Raw genomic sequence first — 19,745 nt, 5'->3', positions numbered from 1 at the left:
TCTCTCACTGAAATCCAGTTGGTTGAAAAGGATGGTAAAGACGTGAGTTTAACTGATTTTGACTTGATTCATTGTTGATTCCTTAATACTGGATTAGGATTAGGATTAGGATTAGGCTCACACCTTATGAGAAAGTAAGTTGAAATTTTTTGCCAAAATTCAAAATCTGTGTATTAATACAAAAAGGTTTTTAACTTATGTTATTTTAAGGTTTTTACGTTTGTTGAAGATCGAATCAACCAATTCAATTTTATTTTAATTTTCTTTTAAATTTATAGATATGTATAAAAGAATTAATCATGTAAATATTTTTAAACTTGTAGATGATTAATTAATATTTTTAATTAAAAAAGTTAAAAAATTTTAAAAATTTATTACTTCTATCTTTATATTATTTTATTGTAATTAATAATTAATAATTAATAATTAAAATTAAGCTATGCATTAATGATTTTAATTATAATATTATTATATATTTACATTCTTTAAATAATATAATAAAAATTAATACTTTAAATTATTTTTTATTTCAAATTTTAGTTTAAAAAGAAAAAATAAATTGACAAGCTACAGATTTAATAGATTATAAACTAGAGTGAAGTCAGAAAATACTAACTAAATTTAATAATTTTATAGATAATGATACTTTAACCTATTTTTTTACCTATTTTTAATTTATTATTTTTATCATTTCTAGATCATCACATCACATCATTAAAAAATTAAAATAAATAATCTAAAAGTGGTGAGAATAGTGAATTAAAAATAAATAAAAAAAAAATTAAAATATTATTTTCTAATTTTAAAACCACCCTCAAGTTACCCCACTTTGTATAAAAGCGAAAGAAAACAAAAGAAAAGAAAAATAGGAAATTTCCACGTCATGCAATTCCATTGGAGCGTGGGCCCCACTTTCAACGACAAACTCAACCTCGATAAAGCCACCGAACCGAGGCATGACGCGGCAAAACCTTGCAGTAACTTTTCATTGTTTCAAAGCCTCCATCTTCCTCTGTCACATTCAACGTTCACCTTTTCATTTATATAAGCCTCCTTCAAGTTTCCGTTTCAAAACCACTTCAATCGTTCGAAGCACTAATCGACCTTCAAATATCTTCTCTACGCGCATTCCTTAGATTTTTTTCGAAGGAATCCACTCTTGCTTCGAAAGCTAAACAAACCAAACACTGTTTCTTCGGATCGCTCTCAGCATCTTGTTACGAAAGCAACTCGTCACGCTTATACGGTGCCGTTTCAGTAAGGTATCTTCTTCTTTTTCTTCTTTTCAAATATCTGCGCACTGCTCACATACGTTGCGTGATGCCTGTTTCGTACTACGGGGCACAAGGCTCTGTTTGGCACTCTGAATAAGTTAGCTTTTGTTTCCGCTTTTGCGGAATCCGGTTCTGTGAAAAGTTCAACTCGAAAACAGTTGGTTTTGTTAAAAGTGCTTTCTCTTTCGCTGTGTTTGTTTGGTTTGCTGCGTTCGCCGAAGTAAAAAAGACGTAGCAAAACGACACGCGTAACTAACTTTCGCGTCGGTTGAGGAAATGGTGGTGAGAAATTGCAAGCGTTCGGTTTCTCGTTTCCTCGTTCGGAGGTGGTGGTGGTAGATCGTCATTACCGTGTTGCTGTTGTTTTTGTTTTGTTTATTTTATTTATCATTTTCAACGTTCTATTTTTAATTTTTTTTTTACTTGTGCGCGTTTGGATGCTTTTGTTTTTTTAATTACTTTGGAAATTTATATGGAAAAACTTTGATGCTGCTGCTTCCTCAGTGTTTTTTATTGATTTTCAACTAGAATTAGAATTTCACTTTCTTAATTCGTAAGGAAAATTAAGTTAAGTGAAACTCTAGTTTTGATGGAAGAATATTTCGTTTTTGTTCCAATTTATATATTTTAGAACTTATGTTTGACTTACATTTTGTTGTGACCAAAATACGCAGTTTTGAAATGGCAATGGGTGATGGTAGTTACTGTAGAAAGTCGAGGTAGTTTAGTACTTCGAATTATATATTGGTGGATTGTCATTACTCTGTTGTTTTTGTTTTTAATTTTTAAAGTTTTAATTTATTATGACTTGAAAATTTCTATGGAAAGAACTTAGATTAGATACAGCTCAGAAGTTTATTTTGGTATTCTTTAGTAATCAGAGTTGTAAACTAAGAGCAAAAGTTTTGCATTAACATCATAAATTGGGTGAAATTTCAATTATTAAAGAACGACACTTATCCTAAAAGCACGAAAGGAATTACATGAAAGTTTTGTTGCATTTATATTAAATTTGATTTTTTTTTTCTTCTGGTGATACAAACATGCAGCTGGGAAATAGCAATGGGTGATGGTAGTTATGATAGAACTTTGAGGGAGTTCTGTATTCCGGATTACATATTACTGTCAGGATCTGAGGGGAAAAGTGTCTCGCATGTACCTGCGTGCCCTGTGATTGTTTTCATAAACTCCAAAAGTGGTGGCCAGCTTGGAGGGGAGCTTCTTGTTTCCTATAGTACACTTCTTAACAAAAACCAGGTAAACTGTTTTTTCCTGTTTTTGTCCTTTTTTTTTGTAAGTATCTGAGTTTTTTTTTTTAAGGTGGGACAACCTGTTTGATGGAAAGACAATTTCATTTCACTAATGTACCAGGTTTTTGATTTGGGAAAAAATGCTCCGGATAAGGTGCTGCAGAAGCTTTATGCGACTTTGGAAACGCTCAAGCACAATGGGGATGATTTTGCAGCTGAAATTCAGAATAGATTGAGAATAATTGTAAGATGATTGCTATAGTGTAACTATCTGATGATTTACTTGTGTAGCAAGGAAGAAGATTGAAGTTGTTATAGTGTAACTATCTGATGATCTTTGATTAGTCTTTGTTTCTAATGTATTCTAGAAAATCAGGTTGCAGGTGGAGATGGTACTGCTAGCTGGCTTCTTGGAGTTGTATCTGACCTTAAATTACGTCATCCGCCACCAATTGCAACGGTACCATTGGGGACGGGAAATAATCTTCCCTTTGCATTTGGATGGGTATTTTATTTAACTTTCTATTCAGTCTGCTGAACTCTGAATTTCATGATTTGCTTGAATCAGTTTTCGTTTTGTTTGTTCTTATTAATAATGTGCATGTCGGTCTCAATTGCTGGAGTTTGACATTTCTTTGACTGGTTATAATCACATAGATCAGTCGTAATTTTTGTTTTCATTTTTACGGTCATTTTCTAGTATGAATCTTATATGTCAAATTGCAATTCCAATTTTGAATTGCAACCCTAATTCTTGAGATGTGAATTGCAAAGTATGTCTGCTTGTTTGCTGGATTTTTTTCTTGGAAATTTTGCAATATACATCAATTGTCAATTTATTGCATGTGAGTGTGGGTGTGGGTGTTCTATGATTTTTGATAGAAAATTAATAACTCAATACATTAAGGGCTACCTTCCTTTTCAACCGGGATCAATTGCAAGGTTTTGTTCTTTGCTATAAAGGGTCCATGAGTTGTACATGTGCTGAACATAATTTATTATTTACAGGGAAAGAAAAATCCAACCACGGATCTTCAATCAGTGACGGCATTCCTAATGAATGTAAAAGCGGCAAAGGAAATGAAAATAGACAGGTATGTACTCCTTTTATTTGAATTTTCAAATTTATTGAAACTTCTCACGTGCACTTGCATAAATGTATGCTGTATTCAGTATATCGTTGCTGAAAACATTCAGTGGAACTTTGCTTTAAATGTCTAGAAATGTTCTGGCTTCAGAATTTGCATGAGCATTTGTAAGACTTGTGTCCGAGATCTGTGAGAGACAACTGTTTATTTTTTATGTAGGCTTCAGAAGTTGCATGCTTTAATTACATACTATTTTTGCATTTGTATAGTGTACGTTTTTTGTCTGATGTTAAAGATATTTCCCTTCCTTGTCCTCCCTTATTTTTACTATAGTATTGTTACCACTAAGGTTTCAAGATATGATGTACATTACAAGTAATGAACATAGGATTTATTTTTTTTTTCCTTCGGTAGCATTCTTGATTTCTCTTAGAATAACAGAGGTCTAGACCGAAATTAGTCACGTTGTGCGGTCGGGTATGTTTTTTATGGTACACTATATCATGTATTGGGTTTATTGTTGATTGTTTTAGATTTTAATGATGTTAATTTTACATCCATTAACCTTGTAGCCGCCTGATCAAATATATGCCTGTGGTTTTCTCTTTGTTGCTAATGTAGAATTAGGATATTGGCTACTCTGTTTTCCTCTACATCCAGCATTTCCATGTAGGAGCTTGAAGCATGTGACATATTTACCATCTTTTGTTAGTTATTTTGCAACTGAATAATGTCTTTGACTGCTGATATTTTACAGTTGGCATATTGTAATGAGAATGAAGGCTCCAAAAGAAGGTTCATGTGACCCTATTGCACCCCTTGAGCTGCCTCACGCTATGCATGCATTTCAGCGTGTCTCTTCAACAGATAAGCTAAACATGGTGAGTCATGTGTATTTTTTCCTTTTCATTGTTGATGCCTGGACATATTTGTGCCGATAAATCTGTACTCATGGAGATGCCAACAAAGAGATCATGAATGAAATTAAAGATGCTTGTGAAGCAACAGTTATTAATCATTTGATGAAAAATAAGTTAATATTTACTATTATTTATTTCGATTAGTTTATTCTTTTCATCAAAAGATAGGCAATTTCTGGTTCGCTCAGGGTCAAATATGACATCAAATTCTCATCCTTCATTTGAACGCTGCTTAAAATGTATATTATATATGCATTAGAAGAGCTTACAATTGCAGGCCTATGACTTTAATGATTGTCTTTGTAATCACATGAATATAAAAGTAGTAGAGAAGTGATTCAAAATGGAATCAGGCAATTGCAATTCTAAGCTTTTATTTCTTTAGTTTTTCTTTGCGAGTCCTTGATATTTTCATTTACTGTAAGGAGTCTGGGTATTCCATGCATGCTTATCAGTGAATTGTTGTATGTTTACAGGACGGTTACCACACTTACCGTGGGGGATTTTGGAACTACTTTAGCATGGGTAAGAAAAACGGACTTGTCTTAAAACTGTTTGGATGGGGGTGGCAAGTACATTTCTGTGCACATTGGGAAAAAGTTTTGAGCTGCGGAGGCAGAAGTTGCGTAACCACAGCATTGCTTCTGGGGAAAAATAAATTTTGAGTTTTAAAGCTTTTATATTATTGCAGCTAGAAAGTAAGCCCTAAAATTGTGTACGTGTTCTATGTAGGAATGGATGCTCAAGTATCTTATGCATTTCATTCAGAGAGGAAGTTGCATCCAGAAAAGTTTAAAAATCAGTTATATAATCAGGTCCCAAATTGCTCAATATAACACATGATATATGTGGAGCGATACATGGTTTTCAACTTTTCATTTTTGCTTCCATTTCATTATCCATATAGTTGTACTAGATATTTGGATCTTATAGTTATCCATATACCTCAGTATAATTTGCTCTCTCATAATGCCTTTCTTCTGTTAACCAGAGTGCCTATCTGAAGCTTGGATTTTCACAAGGATTGTTCTTTTCTTCTCCGTTTCAATCATCACGGTTAGTTACTAAAGAGGCACCGAGTTATCTTGAGTTTCTTCTGGCAAAAAATGAGTACAATTTATTTATTCGAGACACATTTACTAATAGCATTTTTCTAAGTTGGGTGTTACAACCATTCCCGTGCAGAGACTGAGGTTTGTTTGGTGTAAAAGACCTGTTTTTCTTTTTCTTTCATACGCTGATGCTGTGTACTGCCAGCATTTACGTATTGTCACTGTAGAGAAGATAAAGTGAGCAACATAATTTTTATTTTAAGAAAACGAGAATTGATCCAGAAGCATGAAATTTCCTTTTTGCCTTATCCATTTAAATTTTCTGTACAGCCCTCCACCTCATTATACTGAGGTATAGAATATAAGAAAGAGAACACAGTTTTAATTTCAACCAACAAGGTCTAGCAAAGTTATTAGATAATTAGATTCTATAAGCATACTTCGTTAATCTCTTAGTTGTGAGAGGCAAAACACCCTTTGGTAATCTCTTCTGACAAGAGACCACTCTCCGTCTATAGGTTGGGGAAATCCTCCATGCCCATACAAAAAATGGTTTTAATTTCTAAATCTAGTATTTAATATCTCTTTTGTTTATCCATTTAAGTTTTCTGTACGAGATGAGGCTTCCAACTCCTTTTGGTCAGGTCTAGAATATACTACAGCAAAAACCGTTCTAGGTTATGAAAATTCACTCAAATATTTGCTTAATACTTATGGTTCTTTGAGACTAAAGGGGTAAGTTGAATTATAATATGCTTATAATGTCTCAAGTCGTTTGTGGTTGTAAACAAGAAATGCTAATTTCTTCTGGAATGTTTTTGTTTTTCGTTGTCTTTTTGTTTTCTGAATTCTGTGGTGTTGAGTTTACAATTTATCTCACTATGGAAGCCTAATTTAGAAATGATTAAATTCTGACACAGGAATATAGGTCAGCTGGCCAAGGTCAAAATAATGAAAAAAGGCCATTGGGAAGATCTCCACATACCTCGCAGGTGACGCTTTATGAAGACTCATTTCTTTACATATTGAGCATTTTGTTTCTAGAAAATGAAAATATTATTATATAACGAATGTCAGGAAAAAGCAACAACATAAGATGTAAGAATAATGCTCAAGAAGAAAGTGAACAAGACCTGTAACCTTGGTATAATTTTATGAATCTTGATTCTAATTCATACGTTTAATTTCATATACAGCATTCGGTCAATTGTTTGCCTGAACTTGCCCAGCTTTTCTGGTGGACTCGATCCTTGGGGAAAACCAAATAGGAAGAAATCAATTTATGTAAGTGCCAAATTTCATCTTCTCTTTTCCTCAGGTGCCAAATTCTATTCTGTTAAGAACTTAGACATATTTATTACATATGAGGATTCTGATAAAATAATTTTGCCTCAGAGGGACCTGACTCTTCCCTATGTGGATGATGGCCTATTTGAGTTAGTTGGTTTTAGAGATGCTTGGCATGGTCTTGTTTTGCTTGCACCAAATGGACACGGGACTCGTTTGGCACAGGTAAAACCAACCTTTTCTCTCCTTTAGATGCTGAAATATTATCTGTACAATTAATAGTATGTATAAAAAGTAAAACAAGAAAACAGAGTTACTTTATTTAATAAAATGTTTTCCATTTAACTACAGAAGTTTGTATGCGAAATGATCAAAACAACTTTTGACTCGTTTATTTTTTATTTTTATTTTTTAAAAATATTGTTTGAAAACAAAAGGTAAAGTAGAAATAAGGTGACATTTTTATTAATTAAAGTGAATAATTGAAAACATTTTATTAAATCAAACATATATAATTTTTTGAGTTCAAATACTTTTTTGTATTTTTTGTCCTATTTCTCTATTGATGTTTTCAAATATATTGATTTTAATATATTAAAAATTCTTTTAATATATTTAAAAAAATTAGTGTATTCTGAAGACATACACAACTTTGTAGAAAATCCAAACACAAATTCCTTTTATTGTTTTTTGGAATTCTGAACAATTTCAATTTTATTTGTAATAGAAAATAAAGTGAGAAAATACTTTGTAATGAAAAATAAAAAAACAAAAATGGAAAATATTTTTCCCTTCCAAATGCAAACGGTTACTGTTAAACAAAATTAAAAACAAATAGAGTTGTTTTATTCCAATTTCATTACGAGAGAACAAGCGATTTAAGTTATCCCTTTCACTTTTTCTTATTTTGCTGAACTTATGTTTCTATGCTGCTCTGACCACGCAGACAAGCAGAATCCGATTTGAGTTTCACAAGGGTGCAGCTGAGTGCACATTCATGAGAATTGACGGAGAGCCATGGAAACAACCCCTCCCAAAAGATGATGACACAGTTGTTGTTGAGATATCACACCATGGTCAAGTTAGCATGCTTGCCACCCCATTGTGCCGTTCTAAAAGTATGTATGATCCTTCCTCACCCTCCGTTGACCGGGAAGAATATGACAGCAGTAATGAAGAACAAGAAGAAGATTGGGAAGAACGCCGCAAATTTGGTGCAGCTGATACATTCAAATACCCTGATGGAATTGACATAGCTCAAGTAAGTTAGTGTACACAAAGGAATAACCATACTAGCATTGGTCAGTGTTTGGTGTAAGTAAATGAAAGGGTGGTGCTAAATTGTTTTCTTGTTTAGTGCATAATGTACAGGGGATTTTGGATCAAATTACTCTAGTACTCAGTAATGTTTGACTAGTTATTCATGTAATGAACCTAGGATCGGGTATTGTTCTCATACTTCTAGCGTGTATGCCTTTTAGGTTTGAGTACGTTTATTTAACCATTACACAATCTATTCTTTCATTTCAATGCCAATTGTGGAGATATTATTGTTTCTTGGGGAAAAACTCTCCAAACAAAATATGCCACTGATCGATGAATCTATTCTTTTTAAAACTTTTTGGTCTATTAATAGAGATTCTCCTGAAAATCTTTCTTCAAATCAAACACTTGATGAAAGAGTATCTTTTCTCACAATTAAAGAAACAAGAAGATTGATTTGAATCTTCTTGATTCTAATCGAGTATCAACACTTAGAATGATCGTTTCCACTATTTAAAAATTTTCATATTACAAGCATAAACAATACATATGAAACATATAACCATACTTTTTCAGAAACCTACTTCAAATAAAAATGTATCAGATAAAACTACAAATCAACAAAGAAGTAAAAAGGATATCACCTGTATGTGATGATACAAAGATTGAATAATGAAAAATATGTAAATATTGAAACGTTTCTCTAGATTATTTCTTATAGACGAGCGTTTTTTGATAGTGTTTTTTTGTGTATATCAATACGTTTAAGCTTTGTAGTATGTTTATCGTGTAAAGAAAATATTAAAAGTTGTTTATAAGACATTTCAATTGTAACTTAATCAATTATGTTAAGAAATAATCAATTATATTGTTGTTAGTTATTTATGGAAACATGTTAGAAAAAATATAATTGTGCTCATGTATTTAAAATTTATTTGTAAAGGATACTCAATTATGTTAAGTCTTACTATATTATTAACTATTCAAGCAGGTGAAAAACATTTTCAGCCAACTAAAATCGTATGATAAAATTTAATTTATTAATAGCACAACCCAAATTTTTTTTAAAAGAATCAATAAGCATCTAACTAATTTTAAGAGATAATAGATTTATGAAATAATTTGTTCTATCTAATCATAATGGATTAATATTAAATTTTGTTTAGGTTAAATATCTCATATTGTATTAATTCATATGATTGATTTGGTCCTGACATACACAAAAAGAATAATATCGATCTATATATAATTTTGATGTCACCTCAGTTCATCCGATACATATTTCTTGTGTAATAATGATTACTCAAGATAGAAATAACTTATCAAACAAATTAAAAACCCAAATAGAAAAATGAACTATTTGATAGAACAATTTCACTTCAAGAGAACTAATAAAGTTGCCAAGTGCATAGAGAAAGAATTGAGATGTTAGCTCACCCATCTTAGACATCTCAAATTCTCCTTGTATAGTTGCAACAAGCTCTTCACACATGGAGTTATTATTTGATCCAAAGATTATATCATCTACATATACTTGAACAAGTATTACATCACTTGCATGCTTTCTAATGAAAAGTGTTTTATCAACCGCACCTCTAGCATATCCTTTAGATAAAAGAAAGTTGTTTAACCTCTCATACTATTATCGTGGTGCTTGTTTCAAACCATATAAAGCCTTTTTCAATTTGAAAACATGATTAGGATATAGGTGATCTTCAAAGCCAGGGGGATGTGATACATATACTTCTTCATTTAAGAAACCATTCAAGAATGCACTTTTCACATCCATTTGAGAAAGTTTGAAATTACACATGTAAGCATATGTTAACAATAACCTCACAGCTTCTAGCCTAGCTACACGTGCATATGTTTCATCAAAATCAATACCTTCCTCTTGATTATAACCTTTAGCAGCTAGGCTAGCCTTATTCTTAACAATGTTACCATTGTCATCCATTTTATTTTTAAACACCCATTTAGTACCAATCACATTCATTGCATCAGTTTTAGAAACAAGAGACCACACATCATTTATAGCGAATTGATTAAGCTCATCTTGCATAGCAACAACCCAATTACTATCACCTAATGCATCATTCACATTCTTAGGTTCATTTTGAGACACAAAGGCAACATGTTCAAAGAATACAAGCTTGCATCTAGTGGTAACTCCCTGTTTTATATCACCAGTTATGTTGTCCTTTGATAATCCCCTGGGTTCAATCCACTCCTTGGGTAAGTTGTTGTCTGTAGCTTTCTCAGCCGACAAAATTTTCTTTTCAGCTGGCTGATTTCCTATAATAGATTCCAGTTCTGCAGTAGTTTGCTTTTCCTGCAATATGTCTTCTTCATATGCAATCTTAGGCCTTTGATCCTGCTGCACTGGGTTAGTTTCATCAAATACAACATGCACAAACTCTTCAACAATCATTAATCTTTTGTTGTAAACCCTATATGCATGGCAATTTGCAGCATAGCCTAGAAAAATGCCTTCATCCGTTTTTGAGTCAAATTTGCCAAGCTACTCTTTTCCATTATTTAAAACAAAACACTTGCAACCAAATACTTTTAGGTGATTTAGAGCAAGCCTTCTACCTTTGAATAACTCATAAGGCGTTTTCTTTAAAATTGGCCTTATCAACACACAGTTTAAAACATAATTCTTTCATTAAGCATGGTTCTAGCTAGTTCCTCTAATGATATATTCTTTCTCTCAACCACTCCCTTTTTGTTGTGGAGTTCTAGGAGCTGAAAAGTTATGCTTAATACCATGTTTTTCACAAAAATGCTTAAACTTTTCATTTTGAAACTCTCCACCATGATCACTTCTTAGAGAGACTATTTTAGAACCTTTTTTCATTTTCTAAAACCTTGGCAATTTTCTTAAAAGCATAAAAGGTTTCATTCTTGGCAGCTAGAAATAAAGTCCATGTAAATCTAGAGAAATCATCAACAATAACCAATGCATAGTAGTTTCCACCAAGACTCATAGTTCTAGAAGGACCAAATAGATCCCTGTGAAGTAGTTCTAAGGGTCTTTTAGTTGAAATACAATTTTTGGGTTTAAAGGAAACCTTGATTTGCTTTCCCCTTTGGCATGCTTCACATATCCTATCCTTCTCAAACTTAAGTTTTGGTAACCCTTCAACCAATTGTTTTCTATTTAGTCGATTTAAATGGTGCATATGTATGTGACAAAGTCTCCTATGTCATAACCAAGTATCATCCTCTTTTATAAGCAAACAGTGAATGCTAAATGATGCATGATGCAGATTAAGCAAGTATATATCGTTGACTCTATTTCCTACCAACAAAATGCTACCGCATGCATCATATATAAGGCAATGGTATGGTTCAAACACAACTTTAAAACCTTTGTCACACAATTGGCTTATACTTATCAAATTGTGTTTTAGCCCTTCAACTAGAAGCATGTTGTGGATGTTGAATGAGGCTCTATTGCTTATGACACCACTTCCAAGTATCCTTCCTTTGTTATTATCACCATAAGTCACAAAGACTTCGTCCTTTAGTTCCAACTTTGCAAACTTGGACTTATCACTAGTCATATGCCTCGAGCAGCCACTATCTAGGTACCATAGGTCTTTCTTTTCCTATTTTATGACCCGCAAAACAACATAGCATTACATGGTACCCTTTGATAGTTTGGGTCCAACATGGTTATGCCTTTCTAGATCCTTTTGGGATCCATTTCATAAATCCCTTAGGTACATCATATTTTTTAGCATAGCACTTCTTAAGAACATGACCTTTCTTCATACAATAGTTGCAAGAAATGAATGGCATAACATTTGGCTCACTCTTGGAAAAGAAACTAGAGAACTTCTTGTCTTTCTTTTCATGGATAAGTGTATAATCAAGTCCAGCCTTCCCAAAAACACAATTTTGAGAGCCAAGAACAGCTTCTAGGTTTGCTTTTCCTCTTGTGAACTTTGCACATGTTTTCAAAAGATATTTCACTTGAGTTTTCAAAGTAGTGCAATTTTCACAAGGTTTTACAACCAACTGTTTTTTAGAATAATCGACTGAATTGTTGTAAATCATTTCTAAATGTTTGAAATCAATTTTTAAGTCAGTTATTTCTTATTCTAGTTAGTTAACTCTATTTTCTAGCAATTTATTTAATCCTTTTAGCCAATTGTTCATGACAACAATTTTGTTAGCCTCATTATGAAATTCTTCAAAGTCATGCAACAATTGGTAATAGTCATTTTTATCTTTAGATGACAAGGAACTTACTTGGCTTGATGGGGATGATTCATATCCAGCCATGAGGAATAAATTTGCTTCCTCACTTCCTTCTTGAGATGAAGTACTTGTTGAATCATCATTGTCCTTCCAAGCTATGTAGGCACGTCTTTCCTTGACCTTTTTCTCTTTTTTCCTGTCACCAACCTTCTCCTTCTCTTTGTTAACATTAAGACATCCAATCTTGATATGTCCTTGCTTTCCACAATTATAACATGAGAATTTAAAAGTATTATTTGAATCATTTTGTTTAGAAATGTACCTCCTTTGATTACCTTTGTTGCCTTTCCTCTTGAGATACTTCCCAAACCTCTTGACTAGTAGATTCAAGTTCTCAGTATCACTTGATTCAACAACCTCTTCTTCGATATCATCACTCTTCTTGGAGCTAGCCTTCAAGTCTATGGTTTTTACCTTTTTCTCACTTGACTCAAGCTCACTTAGCTTTTGCATTTCAATCTCATGCTCTCTTAGTTTGCGAAACAGTACAATTGTGGTGATGATGGATAAATCCTTGGATTCAGTGCTAGCAATCACCTTTGGTTTCCAATTTCTATCAAGATACTTTAGCACTTTGATGTTTAGCTTCTCTTTGTCAAATTCTTTGCCTAGACCCATGAGATGGTTGACTATGTGAGTGAACCTCTTTTTAACTTCAGCTCTATGGACTCTCCCTTTTGCATCTTGAAAAGCTCATCCTCTTGAATCAAAGCGTGATTCCTTGCTCTCTTCACTTCATTTGTCCCCTCATGTGTAACCTCTAGGACATCCCACATTTCCTTTGCACTCTTACATTGGGAGACCCTAAAAATTGCATCTATACTCAAAGATGAAGTGATGATATTCTTGGCATGGCAATCATATTGAGCTCTTCTCCTTTCTTCATCCGTCGATTCAGTCCAAGGCTTGTCCACCTACTTATTTTCAACAAGACATTTAGGAGTATATGGTCTATTAACTATTGCATCCCAAATCCCTTTGTCTATAGATTTAATGAAAATTTGCATCCTTATTTTCCAAAACTGATAGTTTAGGCCACAAAACATAGGTGGTCTATGAATAGAGACACCTTCAGCAAAAGGGAGTTTATTTTCAGCCATTTCAAAAGAGTTTTTTTATTAAACTTGAATATCTTTCAAGAACCTTGCTCTAGATACCAATTGTTAGTTTTGAAATGGTGATTTAAGACAAGAAAGGGGGGTTTGAATTGGCTATTTAAAACTTTTTTGAAAGCTTAAAACTCTTTTCAATTGAATCAAATAGATTGGAAAGTTAGGATGTAAAAGCAGCAGACCAGTACACTTTCAATCGATCAAAAAATAAAACAGCAGACTAATTTGTTCTTGAGCTATGAAACAGTCCATTAAAAAGACAAATCAGTTGGCTAAAATAGTGGAAATTTATGCATAATACATAACTGTTTTTATGTTTCAACTATTTCTTAAAACTTCAACAAGTATTAATTGTTGTGATTTATTCTTACTATATGTATCTTAGACTTCTCTAATTCAAGAAAAGTGTAAGAACAAACAACTTGTACCTCTACTTATTAGTAAAGATTACACACATGGAAAATACCACACCCAAGGTCTTAATAGAAAGAACTAATACCACTAAATGTAACGCCCCAACTACTACAAAAATAATTATTATTTGATAAAAAGATGGAATTAATTTTATTTTTGTACAATAATATTTTTCTTGAGAGAACACTAACAATAACATAACTTCATATCCATATATATATATATATATATATATATATATATATATATATATATAATATATATATATATATATAGATACATATATATATATATATATATATACATATATATACATATATATATATATATGTATATATATGTATATATATATATATGTATATATATGTATATATATGTATATATAATAATAATTTACATCTTTGTAATTGTTCATAAAATATTACAAAAATATGTATTTTGTAGAATATTAAGAGTTTTACATCAGAAAATAAGATTATCTATATTTTTAATATCTCTTAAAGGTATTAATGTAAATTATCCACAAGTCACTCTTCAAAAGATCCCCTAATAACTTCGCAAACAACTCTCATTGAGTAGGTTCTTCTTCTACTCGTGCAATAGGTACATATGAAACAAAAATATGAAAGGAGTGAGGTCTTTATAAGTCTTAAATATCAATCTTAATAAACTCAACAAACAATACAAATACTGGGGTCTAGAATTGGACCTACAACTGCACGATTCAATTTCATTTTTTATTAAACATATGATCCTTATTTCACTTTTGATGATCCATTATGGACATCAAAAGTTACTTTGGAAAGTGATTAGGTAGTATAATAATTATTTCCTTCTCAAGAATATTAGCCATTCATCAGTCCATAAAAGAGATATATACTCACTATCTAACCTTGGTGATACCGAGTAAGTATTGAATAATCCCAAGTTTTGCCTATGAATATCCTAGTCCAACACGTTATTCTGAACTATCCAAATATTCATCTACTTAATAAAATTTCCTTAGACCCTACCATGGTCCTTGCCTTTCATCTTGTAGTGTACCAAGTTGTGACTTCCCAAGTACAAACACTCTAACATTGGTTTGATCTCAACTCATTAAAATCATACTTAACTCTTTCTTAACTGACATACTCTTGGACATTTTCAAAGATCATAAATTGTGATGACTATCAAAATATGTTATTCTTGACCAATAATGCAAACATCATCCACAAATAATATAAAATGTCTATAAAACTTATAGGTAACTTTCTTTTATCCATATTCATTGAATAAAATAATATTTACTTTACTTTATTTTTATATTTTTTGAATTATAAAATAATGATACAATAAAATAAGAATCAAAGCAAAAAATTTAAATAAATAACTATATATGAATTGGAATGTTATAAACAAATATAATAAAAAAATATAAATTAATATAAGGACCCGTGCATAACTAGAGATAAATGAAATTAAATGAATAAATATGACCAATATGTAACTCGATCAGTGCATAATTGGAATAAATTGAATAAAATAAATAAACATAATAAATGCATAATTAGAGATAAATTAAAAGAAATAAGTAAGTAGGTGTGTAACTAGAGATAAAATAAAATAAAATAAAATAAAATAAATAAAGTGGACAAATGTGTAACTGAAGGGTAAATTAAATATATAAATAACATTAGTATGTAACTAAAGGTAAAATTAAATAAGTAAAGAAGATAACAATTGAATGGAAACAAATAAAATAATATATAATTCAAAATAAACAAAAGATAAATATATAATTGAAGGGGCGCACCGAGAATAGTTTTAAAAGGTTGAGATTTCTTCATATATATATATATATATATATATATATATATATATATATATATATATATATATATATTATTCCAAAGTTTCTTTATCTCTCTTTCTCTTTCTCTCTCCTCCTTTCTCACCTAACTCACATTTTCTTCATTTTTTCACTTCATTTAGCTTTTCAATTATCCATATTTATAAGCCATGCACATGTGTCAACTTCTCCTAAGTAATGAATGCATGCATTAAATGTAGTACATGTGCATTAAGTCATCTCATCTTTCCTTTATCATCCTTTTTATTCATTTATTTACAAGTCATGCATGTGTCATTGTCCTCCAAGCTCAAGTCAAAGTCATTATGCTTTCATTTAATAAAGAGATAAGCCTTATATCTTCTTCATCTATTAAGAAGTGAACTTTAAGACTAACTCAACCCCCATAAAACTGGCTTGTAAGGTCACCACTATATGTCCAACAAACACAAATCTCGCTAGAATAGGTTTTAACCATGACTTTAATACCATATTAAGAAGTGAACTTTAAGTCTAACTCAATCACATAAAACTGGCTTGAAGGTGAGATTTTTACCCACTTATATATATTATGAAATTGCCTTATCTCTAATCGATGTAAGACTTCCAACATCATTTAATCTTATCTCATTCTTTCTTTTTTTCTACCTAACTTTCTCTCTTCTTTCGTTTGCACCTTTCTATCACATTCATACATATTTACAAGTTAAAGTTTTAACATTATAAGAAAATATCTCATTAGCAACCAATTTTAATGTCCAAAAGTTGTTAGTCACTATAATGACCAATTTAGATACAAATTTATAAAATAAAAAGTTATTAATTATTAAAATAATCACTATTATGAATAAAAAATTATAATACGTCATTAAATTAATATTAATTATGAAATAATTTCTTTTGTCTAATCATAATCTATTAAAATTAAATCTTGTTTAGGTTAATATATCTCATATGGTATTAGTTCACATGAGCGATTTCATCCTGACAAGCACATAAGTATAATATCGGTTTATACGACCAATGTCACCTCAGTTCATCCAATACATATTTCTAGTGCAATAATAATTACTCAAGATAGAAATTATACCAAAATTCTAGGATTGTGAAAAAACATTATCAAACAAATAAAAACCCAAACAAAAAATGAACAATTTGATAGAACAATTTCTCTTCAAGAGAACTAATAAAGTTGCCAAGTGCTCACACATAATAGAGAAGGAATTAAGAGATGCATAAAATAAGACACTCACTCTAGATTTAATTATTATCTGTTCAAACTTATTCAGGACTTGTTGTCCTTTATATTGTTGAATCTGTTCTTGAAAAATGAAAAACGGGATTAAAAATTTAAAGAGAAGCGGAGAAGATTGCAGAGAGAAAAAGAAGTGAAAATTTTAAAGACGTTTACAGCATAAAATGAAGAAATTGGAAAAAAAAAATGGAATTGGCCAAGGCCCGTGGACTTCACATTTTATGTTTGTCTAATTTATTTATTTATTTAAAAAAAAAAAAGAAGAAGAAGCTGTTTCTTTAACAAACAAATATTGACAGCATCTAAGCTAAACATTAAAAAAAAACATTTATTTGTAATACATTATTATTAAAAATTGTTTATGTTTTGATATTATATTTTTATTTCATATCACAAGTGCTAAAGAGAAACTTCAGCTAAACATGTCATCTGTGATTTCGTATACAGAAAGTTTAAAATCATTTTGATAAAAACACAAATATATATGTTCCTGTAGAAAGTGACAGAATATCTGAATATTTTTGACAGCATATTCTCTGACTTATTAAGAAATTACTCGCATAAAATATATTTTCCAAATATACATGTACAAACAAGACAAGTATTTTTTTTCAATATTATTATTAAGCAAAAGATAAAATGTGGATGGAAAGATGAGTTGGAGATTCTACAAATCTTTTGAAGCTTTCTCATTGGTTGCTCCAAACAACACAGTCCCACCACAAACATGTTGTCTTCATAACCACTCATGTCCCTCAGATTTTCTTTCCCCACACATATACTTCATGCACACATCCTCTTCCTAGTTTCTACCATCTTCTGTTGAACCATTCTTGGAGTCTTATTCTATTTAACCAAGTTAAAGGTTTCAACTTTCAGCTGAAGAAAAAAGTACTCGGAAGCCATGGCAGCAACATTAATGGCAGCCTCAGCAAGCACCGGCACTGTCCTTAAACCAACACCTTTCCTTGGCCAAAGTAGAGCAACCAATGCCAACCCTCTTAGAGATTTTGTCTCCATGGGACATGGGAAATACACCATGGTACTTTCCAATTCACACACATATTCATATATTGCAGTTGTTTTCTGTTAAGAGTTTATTACCAAGTTGGAATGTGAATGTTACTTGTAGAAGATTTGTAAAATAATATCTGTAGTTAGATTTGTTAATTTATCAAGATGTAATTTTAATATGTGGGAGTATATTAGTTATCACTGTGTTAGTCATCACTATACTATTTACAGTTTAGAAGAATTTTTCTAACAAGTTATAATTTAGATTTGTTTAGATATTCTGGTATGAAACTATAATAACTTTCTAGCATGGTTGTTAGAAGAAAAGGAGGAATTTTTTCATACTTTTTCATACTTTTGGGTTGTGTAGTGTGGCTTATATGTAGTGTTATCTGTGTTGATGAATGAGCAGGGAAATGAACTGTGGTATGGACCAGACAGAGTGAAATACTTGGGACCCTTTTCAGCTCAGACTCCTTCATATTTGACAGGAGAATTCCCAGGGGACTATGGATGGGACACTGCTGGATTGTCTGCTGATCCTGAAGCATTTGCCAAGAACAGGGCTCTTGAGGTCACTCATTTTTTCTTACACTACTATGAAAATATTTCATAAGGTTTCATGTCAGCACAAACAAAACCATTCATCAAGTTTCTTTAACATGAAAAATACTTGCTTTTCTGACAAAGCATTGTAGGCTCTAACCGGTTTTTCATCTAAACAAAGAAGCAATATCAGTAATGTTCCTTCATACACACCATAAACTGCTCTCTGCAATAAAACTCATATTTCTTAACTGAATCCGTCCCCAAATTTTTTAGTTTTGGATTCAAGCCTTTTGTTTGATGGAGAAATGATTAAAAACATGGCATGTTGAGACATACTGAAATTGTTATCTGAAACAAGGTGATCCATGGGCGTTGGGCCATGCTTGGAGCACTAGGATGCATCACTCCAGAAGTGCTTGAGAAGTGGGTGAGAGTGGATTTCAAGGAGCCAGTTTGGTTCAAAGCAGGAGCACAAATATTCTCAGAAGGAGGCCTAGACTATCTGGGGAACCCTAACCTTGTGCATGCACAGAGCATTTTGGCAGTGCTAGGGTTCCAAGTTGTGCTGATGGGTCTTGTTGAAGGGTTTCGCATCAATGGGCTTCCTGGTGTGGGAGAGGGCAATGATCTGTACCCTGGTGGCCAATACTTTGACCCTCTTGGACTTGCTGATGATCCTGTGGCTTTTGCTGAGCTTAAGGTTAAGGAGATAAAGAATGGAAGGTTGGCCATGTTCTCCATGTTTGGGTTCTTTGTGCAAGCCATTGTCACTGGGAAAGGACCTCTTGAGAACCTTTTGGATCACCTTGACAACCCTGTGGCTAACAATGCTTGGGTCTATGCCACCAAGTTTGTGCCTGGCTCTTAGATTGCTTTTTCCTTTGTTTGGTTTTATATGAATGACATGATGTGGAAGTTTCCTTGTAGATTAGTACACTTTTTATGGTTCATTTTTTAACCCTTTTGTTCATTCATTTGAATAAATGAATGAGATGACACATCGATCTTAAATCAACATAGAAAGTGATTTTTTATAATCTGTAACAAACTTGGAATTGGAAAAAAGAATGCCAAAGTGCATCTGCATCAGCTAGTTTTGAACAGCTTGAAGGTGGTTCCTTGTACTGTGGTTAATCCAGATAAACAGAAACTTTGTTGAATATCTTA

General features: G+C 31.9%; 2 protein-coding genes across 7 annotated transcripts; both read left to right on the top strand.

Annotated features, from left to right (window-relative positions):
- Nucleotides 1–1,002: 1,002 nt before the first annotated feature.
- On the top strand, nt 1,003–8,395 carry LOC114169992 (diacylglycerol kinase 1-like). 6 transcript variants are annotated; one of them, XM_028055441.2, is made up of 14 exons: nt 1,331–1,609; nt 1,949–1,993; nt 2,324–2,531; nt 2,646–2,768; nt 2,901–2,984; nt 3,533–3,618; nt 4,370–4,493; nt 5,009–5,057; nt 5,265–5,347; nt 5,524–5,588; nt 6,505–6,576; nt 6,781–6,868; nt 6,980–7,096; nt 7,818–8,395. In XM_028055441.2, exons 1-14 carry the CDS (start codon nt 1,551–1,553, stop codon nt 8,139–8,141), a joined length of 1,527 nt encoding a protein of 508 aa, XP_027911242.1. In that variant the 5' UTR covers nt 1,331–1,550; the 3' UTR covers nt 8,142–8,395. The 6 variants fall into 6 exon arrangements, with proteins under 6 accessions (XP_027911244.1, XP_027911242.1, XP_027911239.1 ...); XM_028055438.2 differs by having other exon boundaries at nt 1,333–1,600; nt 2,901–3,029; XM_028055436.2 differs by having other exon boundaries at nt 1,333–1,609; nt 2,901–3,029.
- Nucleotides 8,396–17,782: 9,387 nt separating this feature from the next.
- LOC114168821 (chlorophyll a-b binding protein 13, chloroplastic-like) lies at nt 17,783–19,504 on the top strand. The gene is made up of 3 exons (XM_028053782.2): nt 17,783–18,057; nt 18,442–18,603; nt 18,937–19,504. Exons 1-3 carry the CDS (start codon nt 17,920–17,922, stop codon nt 19,444–19,446), a joined length of 810 nt encoding a protein of 269 aa, XP_027909583.1. The 5' UTR covers nt 17,783–17,919; the 3' UTR covers nt 19,447–19,504.
- The last annotated feature ends 241 nt before the right edge of the window (nt 19,505–19,745 follow it).

Source organism: Vigna unguiculata, chromosome 11 (assembly GCF_037176805.1).
Source record: "Vigna unguiculata cultivar grain cowpea cultivar isolate G323 ecotype 2 chromosome 11, ASM3717680v1, whole genome shotgun sequence".
In the NCBI taxonomy this organism is placed as follows: Eukaryota; Viridiplantae; Streptophyta; class Magnoliopsida; order Fabales; family Fabaceae; genus Vigna; species Vigna unguiculata.
The sequence above is the reverse complement of the archived record's forward strand: the minus strand, read 5'-3'. Positions and strand labels throughout refer to the sequence as shown.

Coding starts and splice junctions, on each gene's coding strand:
- LOC114169992 (XM_028055436.2), top strand. CDS start 1,551: ATGGTGGTGAGAAATTGCAAGCGTTCGGTTTCTCGTTTCCTCGTTCGG. Junction 3,030..3,532: donor TTCCCTTTGCATTTGGATGG/GTATTTTATTTA, acceptor TATTATTTACAG/GGAAAGAAAAATCCAACCAC. Junction 6,869..6,979: donor ATAGGAAGAAATCAATTTAT/GTAAGTGCCAAA, acceptor ATTTTGCCTCAG/AGGGACCTGACTCTTCCCTA.
- LOC114168821 (XM_028053782.2), top strand. CDS start 17,920: ATGGCAGCAACATTAATGGCAGCCTCAGCAAGCACCGGCACTGTCCTT. Junction 18,058..18,441: donor GACATGGGAAATACACCATG/GTACTTTCCAAT, acceptor ATGAATGAGCAG/GGAAATGAACTGTGGTATGG. Junction 18,604..18,936: donor CCAAGAACAGGGCTCTTGAG/GTCACTCATTTT, acceptor ATCTGAAACAAG/GTGATCCATGGGCGTTGGGC.